The following is a 19,319-nucleotide window of genomic DNA, read 5'->3' as shown; positions in this document are numbered from 1 at the left end:
ATTTTTTTTGTGAAAAATACTTTTTTTTTCTTTGTTTGCTATGTTTCGTTTAGTTATTTTTTATTATTGCAGCTTGAGCCATTTGATGTTCAATGGAAAAACAGCTACTGTTTGCGTCTAAAGTTATTGCAGAACAGGTTTGAAATGTATATAAAGAAGCATTGCGCAAGTTTAAACAACATTTTTTTTCCCAATGCATGCCATTACAACTGCCTGCCGTGTAAAATGAGTCTTGGTTTGGGTGGCTGTGGCTTGGTGTATGCTCCTGTTCACTTGCTACCTTATGGAGTCTCCGCTCTTGTTGACGCATTACCTTAATAACCTCAATATTTATAGCTTCTTTTTTACCTCAGCGGAGATTACACCTCTAAACAACAGACCTGTACAGTCGCAGCAGCAGACTGGAATGCTTTTCTTCCTCTCATTCACATGCATGACACAGGAATCTATTCTGCTTGTCACCAGAGGGAAAAATTCTCTGCAAAAACTACAAGTTAGTTACTATACTCCTGTAAAAAAAACAAATTAACAAATTGAACGTGTAAGCTGCCTTTACATATTCTGTTAGAGATTAATGTGATTTCCAAAAGGTTAGAACACTTCCAAGTTGTCATAACAGGTTATTGCTCTTATAGACAGGGATCAAAATCTAGTTCTTTAAGACTTGTGACCTTTAGCCTTTAGATTGTCCTACAAATCTCAGTCACCTGGCTGAACTGCTAGGATTGTAGTGTCCTGCTAATAATAACCTTATTCATTCAGGGGACAATAACCCTGGGGAGAGATCTGAACCGGTACTCTAGATGATCAGAAAGAGGAAAGTTGCTGTATCTGTTGAACTGCTGACTACGCGTCAGGCGGACGCAAACCCGTGCAGACCTCAAGCGGAAGTGCGCAGACAAAAAGCAGCTTCGATTGGTCCTTGGTATGCCTTTTCGGCTGTCTGTGAGGTCGTCCTTCTCGATTAGGTGCCGGGGGCACCATTTTTAAACACAGAGGAAAACCTACAATGGACAACTGCGACGAAAGGTTAATCGAGGAGATTTGGAATTGCAACCACTTGTACGATGCCTCAGACAAATTATGTAAATAAATATATGCTCTTCGATGTCTAGCAACTCTAGATCCATCTCCGTGACTGTGATATCTTGCAGATGCGCCATTGTTGTTTTGGAAGATAATCACTCCTGGCGGCACCACCCAAGTTCTCATTACCATCCGCCCAAGTTCTTGAATAGGCTCCCCCTTGCGCTTTTGCGGTAAACTGCTTTGCGTCCCTAGAAATTCCAGACCGACGGTGCAGAAGCACACCAGCAAAACTGGTTCGTGACCAGACCCAAGCGACATTTGATGTGTGCGGTAGCAGAAGTCTAATCTGCCCTTTAGTGCCGTCCTTTGGTAGATTGGTTCCTTTTTTTGACCAAAAACAGCCAACATCACGATAGTTGCAAATCATAGTGAATGAGTTTTCTCTAAAATAATCGGCTTTCTTTGAGCTGAAAACCACTTGTTTCCAGGAAAACCTTCTTTTTTTGCCTGAACCCTGTTTATTATTCTGTCGAAAAACCTCTTCAGCAATCACTGAAACCATCACTATAAGACTTCTCTGCCCGGAAGCCATATTTTTATAGGTTACTGTTTACGGATGATCCGGGCGGATTAAGTCCTTTAATTGTGCTCTGTGATTCACTTTGACTCATAGTTGTTTTCAGTTAATCAGTGTAGGATTTAGAGGCTCCCTTTGTGTACATGCTCTGCCGTTCTGGGTTTTAATCATTAACACATAGCCACTAAATAAGTTCCAGGGGACTTGTGCAATGTAAAATGACATACTGTCACATACAGTCAGTGAGTAACGACCCCGATGTTCTCAGAACTGTTTGTCCGGCATGTGACTGATGTTAAATGCCATTTAACCTACATGGTGGTTCGGTATGCCTTCGAGACGTGGGAAAATAAGCCAGTTCTCTCCTTTTTGGAGGTGGGTTTAATACTCTCTAATGATGCATATTCTATGTGGGAAAGTGGTTCTGCTCCGGGTCCTCTGAGAAAGCCTTGATGCCGTTTTAGAGAGCTGTATTCTAAATCACCAGCCTAAAATTAGCCTCTACTCATTCTTTTTTTTCTTTTCCCAAACCATCTCAGACTTTCTTAATGGCAGCAGCTAAGCTTTGTTTAACTTCAGCTGGTCTGTCTTACTGGGTCTGGGGTCCGCTGGAATAGCACTGCAGCCTCCAAAAAGTTCCTTTTATGGCTCTTTTTACAGCTCTTCGATTTAAGGTCACTGTAAATTGTCCCGAGTAGGAGACCACACAAGCCTTTGTTATTTGCTGGATATCCTGTTCCAGTCAGAGTGTGTACTCACAGATTCGTCGAGCTCTCTTTGTGTTAATTAAGCTGCCTTTCAGGATATATTACATTAGCCTAATTGTTCTGGGTTATCCCTGTTTTAAAGCACAGATGATGTCCTCCCGGGCTTAAACTTAACGGTCTAGTAATCAACATATGGCAGACCCATTTATCCCCTTTAACCCCACCAAAAAGAAACGTAGCATGAAATGACCACACACACAATGCACCATGCGGGTTATAATTACATGCTGGATACAGGTGGCGAGGCGAAACTCACACAGCAAGTTTACAGGGCGAAAAGTTTCCACCTTGGAACCAATGGGAGCTTCCCTCTCAGTGTATCTGTACTTTTATTTTCCTTTAGGAAGATTTATGGTTATGGGTGCCTCCTTCTTTTCTGCTGGAGTCGTTTTGTTCTAGGAGACTGTCGAGGTCTGTGACTCTCTAAGGCCAGGCTTCAGGGTTCCCACACTGGCTACAAGGAGCTGGGGGTCAATTTTTTTTTTTCTCATACAGTTATGTAAAAATTAATAACTAATAACATTGTAGTTAAATAAATGGTAGTTTTAACTGTATTCATTTAATTAATTTATGAAGGGGGGGCTTTGCCCTTTAGGGTTAAAACCATCAGAAATGTCAGACTGATCCCACAAATAGGCTTAGGGGTCCCGCATCCCCCTTGACTTGTTCTTGCTTTGGCTTAAAGGTCAATCGCATTACTGTAGAAGGATTTAGTAATAACCTGTTTATGATAGAAGTAGAGAAGCAACATTAGAGTGTTTTTTTTTTTCCTTTATCGTCTGATTCCTTAGAGCATTTAACCGCCATGCATTGAGATCACATTAAGGATATTTATTGCAGTTTTCTTCATTTGTGATAAGGGATGGGAATCGAAAACCGGTTCCTGTTCAGAACCAGTTCCGTGTGTTCCAATTCCATGGCAAAGTTTGAAGATGACGCTTGTTTATTTAAATCAGGAGGAGATGAGTTTATTTCCTGAAATTGTACAGTAATGCTTTTTCATTAAACGGATGCCTTCTCTATTACATTTAGACGACTGTGACGAGACGGGTAGCCTGGCTGGCTCAGAGGCTGGCAGCTCCCGTTCACTACCTTCTGTTTTCACCGAGGCAGGCAGAAATAGATTGTCCCAGGCGAAGGTAGACGAATGTCCCGTGCCCTTACCAGGTTCATTGTTTCACAGAATCATTAAGAGAATCTAGAAGGAATCGAATCGTTTCACAGAATCGATAAGGGAATCGGAATCATGAAAATCATATCAATTCCCAACCCTGTTTGTGATCCATTGTTGTTTTTTTTTAATTTCTTAAAAAATTGTCAGTTTTTTTTTCTTTTTTGTTTAAATTGACCCTTTTATAAAATTATTGTTGTATGATTTTTGTTTTATCGCGTAAACCAAAGAAGAAAAGATAATATTGTTGTTTTTTTTCAAATCAGCCCCAAACAATATTGGCAGTACATATCTGTGATCGCTCAGATTGAAGTCAAAATAATCTGTATCGGTCCTGGTTATATAAAAAAAACAAACAAACAAAAAAAAAAACTGTATCGGTCCATCTCTAGTTTATCATCTAACCTGTAGAAATGAAAGCTGAGCTTTTGTATGTCCATTGTGCCACGGATAACTGAGTATCAACAGTTTGCTTATTGGCAACATGAATGGAATCACCCACATCTATCTTCCTATTTTGTTTATAACTTCCAAAAGTGAAGGGTGATGACATTTTTATCTGAATCTCTGCTTTGCTTCAGATAATGAACTACCCATTGATGGCGTTTGGGGAAAAATGTAGTGGCTTTCTTTAAGTCTGCTGAATGGCAGTGTGCAGTAACAGGTGTTTAGGAGGGCTCTGGACATGGTGTGTCTGAGAAACCGGGTGGTTTTTAAAAGTAACGTTGCGCCTTTAACCAGCGATTCAGAAGAAGGCAGCTAGAGCAAAGTGCTCAGATGTTGTTGCTCTTTGTCTCGCATTTTCCTCTGATTGTTAAGGTCAATCAATTTTCTCTCTCTTATCTCTGTTGTTTTGATGTGACTGCAGAGGGTTCACATTGTGTGTTACTGCAGCGCTTCTTCCTCCTCACAGATGACTCATTGAGCCTAGTATAAACTCATTGAAAGGCCAGTGGAGATGTTCTTTGACTGGATGATAATCACTGCTGTCATTAGCTAAAACACCTTCTGAACTCTGTGTGTGTTCCAGATGAGAGGAACAGAGACTCTTCCATGTACTGAACTTTGTGGAATTTTTTGTTTGTTTGTTTGTTGCAGAAATCACTGCTCTTGGATAACAAAGTAGAAACTAAAGTACGCAATGAGAAAATCATACCTAATACAATCTCTCCTAGTATTGTTATGCAGGTAAACACGGAATCAGCTCAACTAGCATTAACCACTGAAAACCTGATAACTCAAAGTCCATTTTCCTTTATCTTGTTTAGCAGTCCGTTAATATAACTTTCCGCTTTCCTCTGACATTAGGTTTGCACTAATGCAAGTCTTTCTTCAGGGTAAACTGCAGCTCAACATTGCTCTACATGTTTGCTTTCTCTGACAGAGCATATAGGAAATAAAGCGCCGCATTTAATTAATTAAAATATTTTGGTTTCTTTTGCTTTACAAGTAAGGCTCTAGATACAACTTGCACCTGTCTAGCAGATGTCTTGAATATGGAGCCTTCTTTTGTAACACTAGTCCAGGTTCAGGGCTCGATGTTAACCGTCGCCCGATCTCCCGGGGCAAGTAGTTTTTATTGTCGGGAGAGTACAAAATTCATTGCATTCGCCCGCCGGGCAAGTGCAATGATTGCAAAAAAAAAATAAAAAATTACTCAAAATTACTTTAAATCACCGACATTTGATGAGAACGACCCAGAAACGTTGCCGGTGCCATTTTTGTTGTTTTGTACACATTCTTGCGTGATTTGATAAAGGCGCGTGATTTGAAAAAGCCGGGTTATTTTTCCACCAGATGGCGATTTTTGTCCACCTAGCTGTAATTTTTTGATGTAGTTACCAAAACGACAAAAAAAGCTAGAAAGCGCTATTGTACCTGTGTTTCTGTATCATTTTATTTGCATAATCACATAATCACCTACATTCGAAGAAAATGCATATACAAACCAGGAACCTGTAAACTTAAAAAATACTAAATTTCTAAAAACATTTAAATAACAAACATGTTTCATTGATATATATATATATATATATATATATATATATATATATATATATATATATATATATATATATATATATATATATACAAAAATGAATATTAGGAACAATATTTATCAAACATTATACTGGGCAAGTAAAAATTGTTTCTGGGCAAATGAAATGTGAAAGTCACTTGCCCAAAGGGCAAGTGGTAAAAATCCTTAACGTCAACCCCTGAGGTTTGATCTAACAATAAACTGAGAATTCTGTTGTGTTCTGTTAAACTCCGATCGGATCACTTTGTGCACCAAATATTGCTAATCTAAAGGGCCTACAGGCAGAGGCGAGGAGATGACAAAATAACTGTACTAAAGTAAAATTACTATTACAAAATATTTGTGCTCAAATAAGACTAAGAAGTATCTGTCCAAGAAATTACACAAATGAGATGAAAAAGGTATTTGTTTAGAAGGCCATAAAAGTACTGAATATGTTTTACTGTTTGACATTGATCTCCAGACAGATTTCAGACAACCATAATATAAAGTCATGTTAACATCTTTTTTGTTTTGAAGACTAAAATGAAGTAATTATTACAAATAAAAGATAAAGTAGAAGAAGTGATGATAAAATAAGAACCATATCAATTCATTCCAATTCCATCTCTGAGCTTCTCACAGACTTCAGCTCTCTAGATGCTTTACACAACTTTAAGAACCTGTCGTCTCTTTGGCCAAATGCCTGAAAAGTTTGGCTGCCTATAAGAGTTTACATTGGGGGGTGGGGGGGTTCCTCTTTAAGAAAGCATAGCTGGAATGCCAGCTTTCTGCATCAACAGTGGGCGGTGGAGGTGGTGTCCATGTGGCGGTCATTGGTGGGGAGCATTTTGAAAGAAAGGTCCTCTTCTCTTTCCTCATAATGACTGACATCTCTGGAGAAATGAAGGAGAGAGAGAAACAAGCTCCTTAATCCACTCGGTTTGACGTTTATTTGCAGTCAAAGGGAGAAATGTATCCGAATCAGGCTTAAGATCTGCGTCTAAATCTTGTTAACAGATGAGAGCTCGACTGTCACTGAACATATTTTCTCATTTGCATTTACTGAATAAAAGCTAGCAAGTTTAACAAAGGCCGTAGCTTCTAGCGTGGTGACAATAACACCCCCACCCACCCACCCACTCCACATCTAGGTGGAAGGTGCTGTGTTTCTAGCCCAGGGGTCTCTCTTTTTTTTCAATCCCATCTCTTTGTGTTGGCAGTCATGGGGAAAAAAGCTTCAAAGGTTAAGATCCAGGGAATGTTTCAGAGGTCTGGAGAGGCTAAGTTCCCGTGTCTTTTACCAGCTGCATGTAATCTGCTAATCCACAGAGGGGACGTCGGTGGTCTGTCCACAGAAGCGGGACAGGACCGCCGACCACAGGCGATCTGCTGAGGAGGGAGGGGAATACCAAGCCTTATACTGACCCTTCATTTGCTATGACCCTAACAGACTGCTAGAGGTTAAGTGGGCATTTTTGTGAAGACCACCTTTAACTGCTGCAAATACCTATAATTCAGACTCAAACAAAGGGGTCAGTTTTAGACATGAGTGGCGGGTGGAACTTGGTAAAGAATGTGGCATTTCACCCCAGGCTGTTTAGAAATGAATCGGTTTTGACCAAAGGTCACTTTCAGACTTTGGTCGCTACTCTAAGATAAAGAGCTGAAAAGTCTCAAAGGAGCCCTTCGAAGACTCAAATCGATGACTGTCCTTCAGATGAATGCGGCTGCAGGGTATTAGTCAGAGGAATGTCCAGCTGTAGTCAAATTCAGCAGGACAAATGAAGCCTTTAAATGACAGCGGTCAATGCTTTCCAGCCCTGCTTTCTACACGAGCATGTGATTGGACCGCCGTTGTTTTGATGGGGATCTCCTCAGGGGCTTCACACCGACATGATGCTACGAGCACATGCCGCCTCAAGAACGTATTTCACATCAAACCCCACAATGTTCAGCGCCTCACCGAGCATCACTAGGAAGGCAGCAAGAGGAATGCTGCCCTGTCACTACATGTCGGGCCCAAGTGGAAGACTTGGGATGACAAAGAACCGAGTCACTGACAGCAGGTATTAAGATGGAGATGAGCAACATTTGGTGAAGATCAAGCAAATTCAGCTGTTTTCTGATAATAGCACATCTTTTTAAACCAGACCATCTATTTAAAGCACTCTGTTCTGTTTAAGATTGCTGTACCAATGCATGCTGAGTTACACCAGAGCATTAATTTTCATCCCAAAGCATCAGACGGAGCTTTAAAAACAGAAAACCAGTTATGAACTTTGGACATTTTGTAGGTAAACATCAGGCGCCACAGATGCCTGTACTTTGAGCCTCTTTGTTGTTTTTTTTAAATGTCTGCTGTCAACCTGTTTTTCTTAGTCTGCATTTCTTTTAGCAGAGATGCAACCATTGGAATTTTGTTGAACTCTTTCAATCTCCACTTTTGTAGAGTTTTGACCTCCTGATTTCTTTCTAAGAACAATAATGATACAAAAGTAGTAAATTCTGATTTTTTTCCCCACTTTTCCTGCCACCAGTTGTTTACAGTAGCAGCAGAGGTGATTTTCCACTGTGTAAGTCGCATAGGATTGGCTAATTTAAAAAGTAGACAAACAGATTTATTATGTTGACATTTCAACATTTTTTAGCATCTTTGATTGATGATTACTGAATTATTTTACTAAATCAGCAGCCTCTGTGCGCATTTGCTTAAAAGAGACACAGCTAAACAAAAAATGCAGATGTCTCCAAATGCACCATGTTCCATAAGAGACAGAAATTAAAAGATAAAAAGGAAGAAACCTGCCTTTTTCTTAGACTCTGTTTGACCTTTTTGTTAACAAATAAAATTCCCATTCCCAAAGCAAGAAAAGACCGTAGACAATTCTCACCAATAATAGAAAGATCAAACTTTAGGTCATCTTCACCCTTTTCCAACGCATACATCAGAGAGTGTACTTGCAAACCTTTTTTTGTACCTGTATGTTTAAAGGAATAGTACACCCAAAACATGATTAGCCTTCATTTTCTACTCACCCCCATGCTGAACAACACTCTGGAGTACTTTTTTGATATCTCAAATGCATCTGGAGATCTGGGAGGCTACTTGCTGTCTGCTGACATTCAAATAATGGAGGTCCATAGCGCCCGAGGCAGAAAGGTCCATAAAAGTCTACAAAAAACATGTCAATATTCCTCCATACTGCTCGTCCAATGTATTCCAAGTGTCCTGAGTGGGAAGTGTCCATAATTTACTCGAAACGACGTCATTTAGAATGTTTTTAGAGCATAAACAGTAGTGTATAGGATTTCCTAAAAGCGCGTTCACGAGTCTACGGAAACCGCGGCAGACCAAACCAGACGAAAGTGCGCATTCAGCGTCTGCTCTGTCGATAATGCAAGCGTAGAAGAAGAAATGTGCTGTTTACCTGTGCAAAGAAAGAAACAACGAAAGAAAAATGTCTGAGGACTTCAGTGTTGAGGAAGAGCATGAGTTCTTTGCCAAGCTGAATGCACACTTTCATCTGGTTTGGTCTGCCGCGGTTTCCGTAGACTCGTGAACGCACTTTTAGGAAATCCTATACACTACTGTTTATGCTCTAAAAACATTCTAAATGACTTCGTTTCAAGTAAATTATGGACGCTACCCACTCAGGACACTTGGAATACATTGGACGAGCAGTATGGAGGAATATTGACACGTTTTTTGTGGACTTTTATGGACCTTTCTGTCTCGGGCACCATAGACCTCCATTATTTAAATGTCAGCAGACAGCAAGAAGCCTCCCAGATCTCCAGATGCATTTGAGATATCAAAAAAGTACTCCAGAGTGTTGTTCAGCATGGGGGTGAGTAGAAAATGAAGGCTAATCATGTTTTGGGTGTACTATTCCTTTAATCTGATCATCTCCTTGTTCAGGGTTTGGTGTTATTGGTAAAATATCCTCACATCAAAAATATATTAAATAATTTATAACACTCCTTGTTTTTAATTAAATTTGATTCAAATCCTTTTTTAATCAGTTGAAACTTTTTAATGATCCCTGGAATAACCTCTATATCGTCTATCAACCTGTGGTAAAAAAAACGGCATTTGGATTCACCTAAACCCCCTACAGGTGCAGTAAACTAGAAAACTGATTTAAATCATTCATAACAATCCCATGGCAGCCAGCTTTGTTTCTGAATATGATGCAACAAAAATTGAAATGGTAAAATGACCACCTCCCAATCAGCTCGTTTTTATGTAGGAAAACACATCCACCACAGAATATCACATTTTTCCTACTTATTTTCATTTTTTTTATATTTATTGTGTGGCTCTTATTCATACTGTACTTTTTAGCGCCTCTAAATTTTAGGTAACATCAAACAACCCAAAATAATTTTTGGAAAGCTGCGCAACCGAAGCATCTGCTCAGTGTTTTGGTTCTGAGATGTCACCTCAGTTGTGAGTGATCTAGCAATGTTTTCATTATAACCCCCTCCCCGACTCGACCCCTTGCTCCTGCAGCTCCTGCCCCAGCTCCCAAACAAGAGGCTGGAATGTCGGGTTTCCATGACGCTAATGAAGTAAAAACCTGGCAATGCGCTGCTGGCAGGGCTCAGATCTGCGGCCTCCTTCTCATCAGGATCCGAGTCTGATCCCCATGTAGCCTTCATTCACCAAGGCTTCATTATGCCAAGGAATGTCTCTCAGCCTCTTACTTCTCTCCTAACTCCAGATGAAGCTGGGACAAGGGGTGTGGGGGGGTACATTTGGGAGAAAATCCCAGGGGGGATAGTACAAGCCCAAAAACACACAAACTTCCAGTCTGTTCTCAGATTCCCATCCTCACCAAACTCCTCCTTTTGTACTCCTTCCAGAAAAGACTAAACTACGCACACGTAAACCCAAAGCTTCTTTTCTCAAGGAGCAGGAAGAGCGGTTGTGATTTATTGGTCCATAAATGTGGCATTCCCTTGAGGCGGCTGGGCTCAGTGTTAGCCTTAGGACAATAGTGAGACCTGGACGTTCCTGACTTCCCTGTGGAAAAAAAAACAAAACAAAACCTCATCATCCTAGCAGCATACATATATTTAGTTGCCCTTGATATAAATCTATGTGATCTCTTTTTCCTTAATGTTCCCTTCTTGTGAATCACAGTACTTCCACTAAAACAAATGCACCCTTTAAGATCTTCGTTTAACACGCCCTCCCCGCTGAGAGTAGGCCTTTCTCTCTTTGTGGTGCATCCAGAAAGGTAGCTAAAAGCAATTGGTCTCCGTTACCCCGTGTCCTGCTGGGCTGATGGATGCAGCTATAATGTCTTACTAATTACCCACTCTTTTAAGGACTTTAAACAGGCCAACTGGCACCATTAATGAGTGGAGCACTCGTGGATTTGTTAATAGAGGCCCCTCTGTCTTGCAGCTTCTTATGTTTAATGTTTGTATTTAATAAATATCTTGCATTCATCTGCTTGATGCCTTTAAGAATAATTTTTCCAGACATATGATAAAGCTTTAGGGTTTTCTGCAGAGGTGCACATAGATATTGTCTGGTCAAAAAATATGTCAGTTTTGGACCATCTCAAATAATCTTTTTCTGCAAAGAGAACCTAACTTTGCATTTCTAGTTTGTAATTATAGTATCTAATCACAGTTAAGATAATTAAGGCTTAGGCCTTTAATAGTGCTTTACCCTTTATCAAAACAGTTATGGATTTTTCTTATGTGTAAAAGATTTAATCTTAAAAGTACTGGCATATACAAAAATAGGTGGGAATTAAATACGAACACTAAAGTAGATTTTATTAGTAGAGGCTCTTATTTAGAAGATGATGGTTCATAGTAGGTGTTCTCATGCTCAGTTTCAAATTAATTTTATAATTTATTTTGCCTTTTTCTAAAACGGTCCAGCTATTTGACAGTAAGAATGATGTATGTGTGTTTATTATGTCTAAATAAGGAGTCTTAGTTTGACTCATAGCTATGCCAAAAGAGGACTGGCGTGTTTCCTACCGCATGCAGCTCTAAGACAAAAGCACAAAAGGCTCTTATGCTCAAAAACACACCAGGTTCTCCGTATTGGTGGGATCTGTACTTGGCAAATGATGAAGATAAATGAGCAGAGTTGCCATAGTGAAAGATGGGACTTTACAGGTCATGTGGAGAGACTCTTTAGAGAGGCTATAAGCAGCATTATAGCGTACAGCTGGTTGGGATTATAGTATGCTGGCAATATTGCACTAAAATCCATGTTAATGGATGCAGGTCATGGTTGGTGTTCGAGTAAAGCCTCCCGTGTCACTTTAAATCTTAGTCATAAAACGTTTTCTTCTGCTTTTGGCCGTAATTAGAAAATTGCTTTCAAAAGCTGTTTTAAATATGTGCTCCAACTTTGTGATTTAAGTAAAAAAAAATGTTTTCTAAAAATCACAATGGGAGCCGTCCTTTGTTTCCTTGTTCTCTTTACCAAATGCTGTCGGCTGAAATGTGTTTGGCCTGTTAAAGCTTAAGTGACGGATTGTGTTATCTGGCATGTTCTTAAATTTTTGTTTAATCAAAGTAACTTAAAGTTTTCCTTGATACATAAAGGGGAGGATTTTGTTGCATCTTCTTTGGAATCAAATCTTTTGTCCATCGAGGAACCTGCTGCACATTTTGTTTTCCTTTTCTGTTCAATAGTCCATACTGAGTTGGACCATCATGGACCGCCTGATGACCCAGGTCAGAGTATAGGCGAACAGTCATGAAAACAATTCAAGATCTTTTCAGAAAATAGATAAATCTCCTTTTAACATCAAGAGATTAAATGTATTCTCTTTTGATTTCCTTAGAATTCAGTTCTGTTTATTTTGCTTGGATATTTGGCAAGTTTTAGTTCTCATGCACCTGAATTAGTCCAATAACATCCCATTAGCCATTCCTAGTAGAAGTAAATGCAAAGTTATTTTCAGTGTTAAATGGTGGAGGATATTCTGTGTAGGAAAGCCCAGCTGGGATTGCAGTCATTGGTTCTGCAGCCACCTCTCCTCCCAATCAATCATATATGAAAACTGTTATTATGGTTATCAAGTGATGGCCATCACGTGTTAACAGAAGTTGTTAGTCTGATCAGCAACTAACATTGTCACGACGGCGCCAAAGGCCCTACAGCTTTGGGTGAACTGGCTGCAGAGGACTGACAAATAAAGGGCGAAAACCGGGAGACGGATAAAGTCTTCCTGATCCCTCTTTCCATGACGGGTAATCCGGGGCCGGTCGTCAGCACAAATTGTGGATTTTACTGCCTGAAACCGTTCTGTGTGCGTCTCCAGCGAGGTGTGACTAAGACGCAACCCCTCATTTAAACGCATGACGAAGATAATGACAGAACACAGTGTGTTTAAAGCATCGAGTGACAACAGCTCACTCAGCAGCCTGTGTATTTAACATGTTTACAGTCTAGTCTTGCAGCGTTTCTGGGCCACTGTGACAATTATGTGTTTATTGATAAATGAGGGAACAAATAAAAGTGTCTCCTGTTTTACTTTTCCGTGTCCTCCCACCTCGAGTAATCGTCTCCCCACCCTGGATGTTTCCAACAGGTAGTAAACCCGATTTTATTTTCTGAGCTCCTTCCTAATTGGCGCATTCTCTTTTATGAACTTCAAGCATGCCAACAGCAGAGTTTCAAGGTTACTTGATAACAAAGTGCATTTTCTCCTTTTGTTAACAGTGTTGACTCATTGTTGAGAAAGCGGACATACCTGAATGCCTGAAATGCCATGTTCTTTATAATTAAGTCTGCATATAGCCTATAATTATAATGGAACTACACAATGTTGCATTATCTCCATATTTGGCAGCTTCAGTGTTTTTCCCCGACCGGTTGTTTCTCTGCGGACAGGAGGCACATCGATGGTTAGAAAGGATTAGCTGCAGTCTGAGAGGTTGTTTATAACCCTTGGAAGCCCTAAATTCTACAGTGGTGACTTCACCATGTTTAAGAACTGATTAGTAAGGCTGAAATATCTTGTGCCGGTCAAAGGTGTAATGTAGGAGGTGTTGAGCTGTCTTTCTATTTATGCTATCATGTTCGGCGCCTTGCCGAGGTATTTCCACCTTCTGGACGTGGTACAGACCAATCTCAAAGGGTTTGTTTAGCAAGGATAATGATGGATGGTTTTTAGGAAGATTGTGGAGAGCGTTTGCGTTCAGCCGCTCTCGGTCATCGCTTCCTAGACTCACTTTTTTCTACATTGACAGCTGAAAGTCTTTTTGGGGTATGTCTCCTGCTTTGAACATGTAGAGATGATCATTTTGCTAATTGTTTCTGAAATGCAGACATTTAGGCTCATTCAGATGATTTGAAGATTCATTTGTTTTAAAAAATATTTTTGGTGGACCTGGATAGAGGCTTTGACTAGGACATTCTAATATGATTTTAAATAAGTCTATAATAGCTCTAAAAATAAACCCACTGCCAATGTTCTATATTTGTTATTTATATTTAACTGTTCATGTGTGCTTAGAACAAGTTAGTATTGTTTCAGAGTTTTTTAATAGAGAAATGTTGGAACATTGAAGGTGTATATGCTTATATCACCTGATAGTGTCAGTAATAAAAAAAATAAAACGGTATTAGCCAAAATCAGATTAGGCAGATAAGGCTATCTTTAAAGATTAGTGACCAGCCATAAAACTGGGATCGGTGCACCGATCACCATGTTTCAGAGTAATATGCACTGTTTGGTTTGATGTTGTCTTTGGGACAGGACAAGCTGAGACCAGTTAAAGGAGAAGTTCGGTTTTTTACACTTTAAGCCCATTTTCTGTAGTGTCCAGGATGAAATCGAATGAAGGACACCAAAATTTTGACAATTGGTCCTGTCTCTGCTTTTTGGCTCATTTAGAATCAACCCCTGGCTGCTTTAGAATGGCTAGCATAGAGCATGTCCGATAATGTCCTTAAAACAACCTTAAACGTTCTTTTTTTAAAATATGCTACTCACCGGGTCGTCAGCGCTGTTCAATGACGTTCCAAAAAAAGTTTCGTGAAGAAAAAACGTTCCTGTAGTGTTTTATTTAGCATTTTGTAAATCCCATTGAGTTCTGTAGGAATAGTCAATATTCCGCTGCCACCGGAAACGGAAATGGGGCCTGTTTACACAGTTGTAGTCTTTTCGCTTCACTCTGTGTACTCCGACGTCGAGAATCAAGAATCCACCTTTCGTATTCCATTTTCAGAGTTTTTTAAAGTGTTTAACAGAGACGTTAGCACCTCGACGTCGGAGTACGCAGAGTGAAGCGAAAAGACTACAACTGTGTAAACAGGCCCCATTTCCGTTTCCGGTGGCAGCGGAATATTGACTATTCCTACAGAACTCAATGGGATTTACAAAATGCTAAATAAAACACTACAGGAACGTTTTTTCTTTACGAAACTTTTTTTGGAACGTCATTGAACAGCGCTGACGACACGGTGAGTAGCATATTTTAAAAAAAGAACGTTTAAGGTTGTTTTAAGGACATTATCGGACATGCTCTATGCTAGCCATTCTAAAGCAGCCAGGGGTTGATTCTAAATGAGCCAAAAAGCAGAGACAGGAGCAATTGTCAAAATTTTGGTGTCCTTCATTCGATTTCATCCTGGACACTACAGAAAATGGGCTTAAAGTGTAAAAAACCGAACTTCTCCTTTAACCTGTTAACAAATAGCTTAACTGTGTTTATTTTAGCAGGTTTTAATTGAAGTATGTGTTATAAAATGTGCATTATCAGATTTCTATTTATATAAACATGTAGTAAACTTTTCATTGGTTTCCCTCTCCCTCACAGCTGTGTTGTTTGTGTTAATCTGTATCAGAATTCCAATAAGGAAAGAAAAATCAGGGAAAATTACAAGGCTATGATGATTGGTTTTAAGCTGATGATATCCTTACAGGAGGGTAGTCATAGTTGGAAATAATTGGTCCTTTTTTGCTAACTTCCAGAGCACCAGGATTGCCTTCATCAGGCAGTCCATGAGCGACTCGGCGAGCTCCTGCGAGTCCTGAAGGCCATCATCAAGAAGCACCAGAGCCTCAACTCTGTGGACATCCTAAGCAAAGCTGGAACAGTGATCGCCACTGTCAAAGGTGAGCAGAGCTTGCCAGCTCTGTCTAAAACATGTAAACAGACCCGCTGTAACCGGCAGGTTTCCTGTAAAACATGCCAACCACTCCTCCACTCTTCCTTCGGTCTGTTTTCCGTCTCTGCCCTATCTGATCCTCCCTTCTCTCATGACAGCTTACTCTGCTGAACACTCTTTTTCTACCTCCTGCAAGCATAATAACAAAGCCTCTATCTTTAGGAATGTTTTTTAGAACATTCAGCTCCTTAGAGGAGGCTCTACATACGCATATAGTTTAACTGATATGTTCATTTATTTATGTGTAAAATTTGGGTTTTGTCTGGTGTGCTTGATTTAACTTGAAATGATGCAACCAGGTTCATAGAAATGAACAAGATCAGATTTAAAGCGTTTAGTTTTCACAAATGGAGTAAAGGTTTTAAATATTATAAAATCCTGTCTGTTTGGTTGGAGAATTTACAATACAAAGCGTGCATTTGTATTGGAGATGGTCAAATGCACACTAGACTCCTTAAACTGTTAACTCTCATAGGAAGCCCTCAAAACAGACAAACGCTTCAAGTGTTTTAAATGGCAGCTTTTTAAAATCAAACCTTTGATTTTATTTACAAAGAGCCATCTGATGCTTAAGCTTTACTCCAATTTTATTAGCAGTTTTAGCTACTTTGAAAGACTATATGCCTCCTTCTTAAAACAAATTGTGACTTTTTTGGCTCCTGATGTCCAGATAAATTACATTAATAGATATTCTGCCATTTGGTTACCTGAGCACCAAATGATGGAATAACCCGTAAAAGCTGAGGATACTTTTTTTAAGTCTATAAATCAATCAGGAAAATGTAATATAGAAAAACCGCTGTGTAACTCCACAGTTTGTAGGGGTTTAATAAACATGTTATTACTTTAGGTTTGTCTTTGAATTCTGGTTTTGGACTGAGCGGTTAAGTCTGATCGTGCTTAATTTTTTATGTAGATGCATAAAAATAATAAAGGAAAAATACTGGAAGTAAAGAAATTTACATTTTCTGTAAAAAATTCAATAAAATATCTTTTAGATAATCTCTCTGTTAACACTGATTGATGAAAGCTCCAGAATAAAGTTCTATATAGGTTTCTAGTAGGGCTGCAACTAATGATTATTTTTCTGATTAATCGATTAATAATCGGATAGCCAAACGTTCCTTAAAGAAGATTTTTTTACAAAATTAATCCAGGTAAAACTAAAACTTTTCAACTTTAGGAGTTCTTGATAGAGCATGTTTTTTTTAAATCTTAAATAGTAAATATTTATATATGTATTTTTTCCAATTTTGATATAATTACTGTTCTAATTGCGTTGCACTTTTAGCTAAAGGTATATTTTACAGTCGCTATTCTCCATTTAATGATTAATCGATTACAAAATTAGTTAACGAGTATTTGAATAATCGCTTAATCAGGATTAATCTGATTAATTGTTTCATTCCTAGTTTCTACAATGACTTGCTTTTAAAGAGCTCCTTAAAGTTGAATACAAACATTAAAGCTTCTGATGACTAATCCATGGACTCTTCTGCCACTAGGCGGTCAGAATCGCTCACTTCTTGACCCCTCCCCTCTTCTTCTTGTACTACTAACTGTACACTTTAAGAACCGAGGGAAAAATTCACCATCTGATCAAACTGGACTAGATTTGATCTACTTTCCTCTTGTCGGCTGATAACTTTGGTCCAACATGAGATCAAATAGTTACGGAAATTGTCCAATTCTTTTTATGTAGTCGTTTACCTCCATGCCATAATGTCACATTTAGCTCTACAGGACCAAAAGCACCTCGACTCGGCGAACGCTGGAGGGATCTCTGCTACTGACGGATGGGTGATTCGACAGTGTAGTTCTTTTCCCATACAAACAATACCATTTTTTCCCAATGATGTAACTTCCACTTTGGGACTGTTGGTTGGGGCCCGAGCGAGTAGTGGCATTGTATTCCAGCAAGCCTCAGGATGTCCTGTTGGGGGGTAGGGGTGGGGTAGAAGAGGAGGACACGGAACGGCACAGGAGTCGTGTGCGTTTTATCGCCGTTGGCTGCAGTAGTTGCTTTGGGATTAACTAGAAGCTTCCAGAGGACAACGAAACCTGCGCAAGTCATTTTATCCTAAACGGCTGTCACCTGTGGCTTACTCTGTTTTTCACTGGATGTGCTTCGCTGCTTTTCCTTCTGGGAGCAAAAGCTGCTTAAAGATTGGAAATTTCTCATATTTAAGGCTGATCAGAAGCTTTGGTTAATCGGTTTGGCCTCCAGAATCAAGTAGATTCATTACGGTTAGGAGGAGGCCAAGAACAGTTAATGAAGGTGGGTCATTTCTGATGAAGTTCTTTTAAGTTTCATTTGATCATTATTTCTAAATTGAATTGAGAAATAACCTGAGAAAAAAAAGCATTGTCCTGTTAGGAAATGACATGTGACATTTCTTTCATCACGTTTCAAGGCATGAACAAAATTGTGAAACTGTAGCCGTTACACATTTTTATGTTCCTCCTTCAGAGATACAAAAAACAAAACAAAAAAACAATTGAATACATGTAGTTTAGAGTCATGTTATTGAGAGATATGGAAGGTATGACTTTTTCCAACATTAGATTTTCCCATAAAGAAGAAAAAAAAAGTGCTGATCTCCGTGGTCATCGAGAAATAAAGTTGGATTTCCACAAAAGTTTCTCCTTTCTATGCGTTTGAACTCTAGAAATGTTCATTGTTCCAGTGGAAGGGGAGGACGGAGGAAATGATGCAGAGCGCCTCCATTTGACATCACGCATTTATCGTTGTGCCTTTTTTCTGCTTTTTGACCATCTTTTTGGGGGAGTTAATTTTATTTTTTTCTCCGACAGAACAGGAAGTTTATTGTAGAGCCTGATTACAGCCGTATTTACCCCCCCTCTCTCCCTTCATTTTGTCCTCAGTCATCGCTGTGTTTAGACTTGCAGCAGGAAACTACTGCTTGGCCAGATTACAGCAAAATATACACACTTGCAGCCCCTGCTTATCTTTTTAAACTACAAAGTTGTTTTTGGACCCTTTCGGGGGGGGGGGGATTTCTGATTTGTTTTAAAAATCTCAGTACACAATCTGATTGGCGAGTACTCTTGGTTTTTTTGAGGAGTGTACCGTGACTCTAGAAGTTTTGACATCATCAACAGGATGGTGAATCATACCGTGGAGCTGATGCCTCTGAACAAAGGAGGCACACAGGATTCATCAGCTCGCTGTCCTGCCAAATCCTGACTCAGTCTCTCTTTCATACATTTCACCAGGTGTTAACTTCAATGAGGTGAATGAGGAGAACAAACAGAAGCTTTTTGGTGAGATCTACTCTGCTATTGACACATTGGCGTTCACCTTTGGCAATGTGTAAGTCTGACCCTACTGTTGTAAACACTTTTTTTTTTACTGGATGGAAATAAACAGAGATGTTAGACCAACCAAGCATCAATGATTACTTATGATTTGAAGCAGTTAATTGGCTGGAATGTTCTTATTGTTGCTGCTGTCATAAAGCTTATACAAGTTTGATGCATAAATTTGTATAACCTTCATCAGGTAATACAAGTTTGATGCATAAATGGAAAGAGCTTCTAACTCATCTTACGAACCTGCAACATTTTTTTCCTGT

At 39.4% G+C, this 19,319-nt stretch overlaps 1 protein-coding gene across 3 annotated transcripts in view; it reads left to right on the top strand.

Annotated features, from left to right (window-relative positions):
- Positions 1-19,319, top strand: part of arhgap29a (Rho GTPase activating protein 29a) — a 44,403-nt gene that overhangs the window by 8,067 nt on the left and 17,017 nt on the right. For 2 of the 3 annotated variants that reach the window (XM_038304299.1, XM_038304298.1), the window contains exons 3-4: positions 15,527-15,670; positions 18,961-19,057. In XM_038304299.1, coding sequence (XP_038160227.1) covers positions 15,527-15,670; positions 18,961-19,057 — 241 coding nt within the window. Of the gene's footprint in view, positions 1-15,526; positions 15,671-17,846; positions 18,002-18,960; positions 19,058-19,319 lie in introns of those variants that run through there. The other variant, XM_038304300.1, reaches the window with a different exon arrangement.

Source organism: Cyprinodon tularosa, unplaced genomic scaffold (genome assembly GCF_016077235.1).
Source record: "Cyprinodon tularosa strain WSP-4 unplaced genomic scaffold, ASM1607723v1 ctg53, whole genome shotgun sequence".
NCBI classification, from domain to species: domain Eukaryota; kingdom Metazoa; phylum Chordata; class Actinopteri; order Cyprinodontiformes; family Cyprinodontidae; genus Cyprinodon; species Cyprinodon tularosa.
Note: the sequence above shows the minus strand (reverse complement) of the source record. Positions and strands in the feature narration are given on the sequence as shown.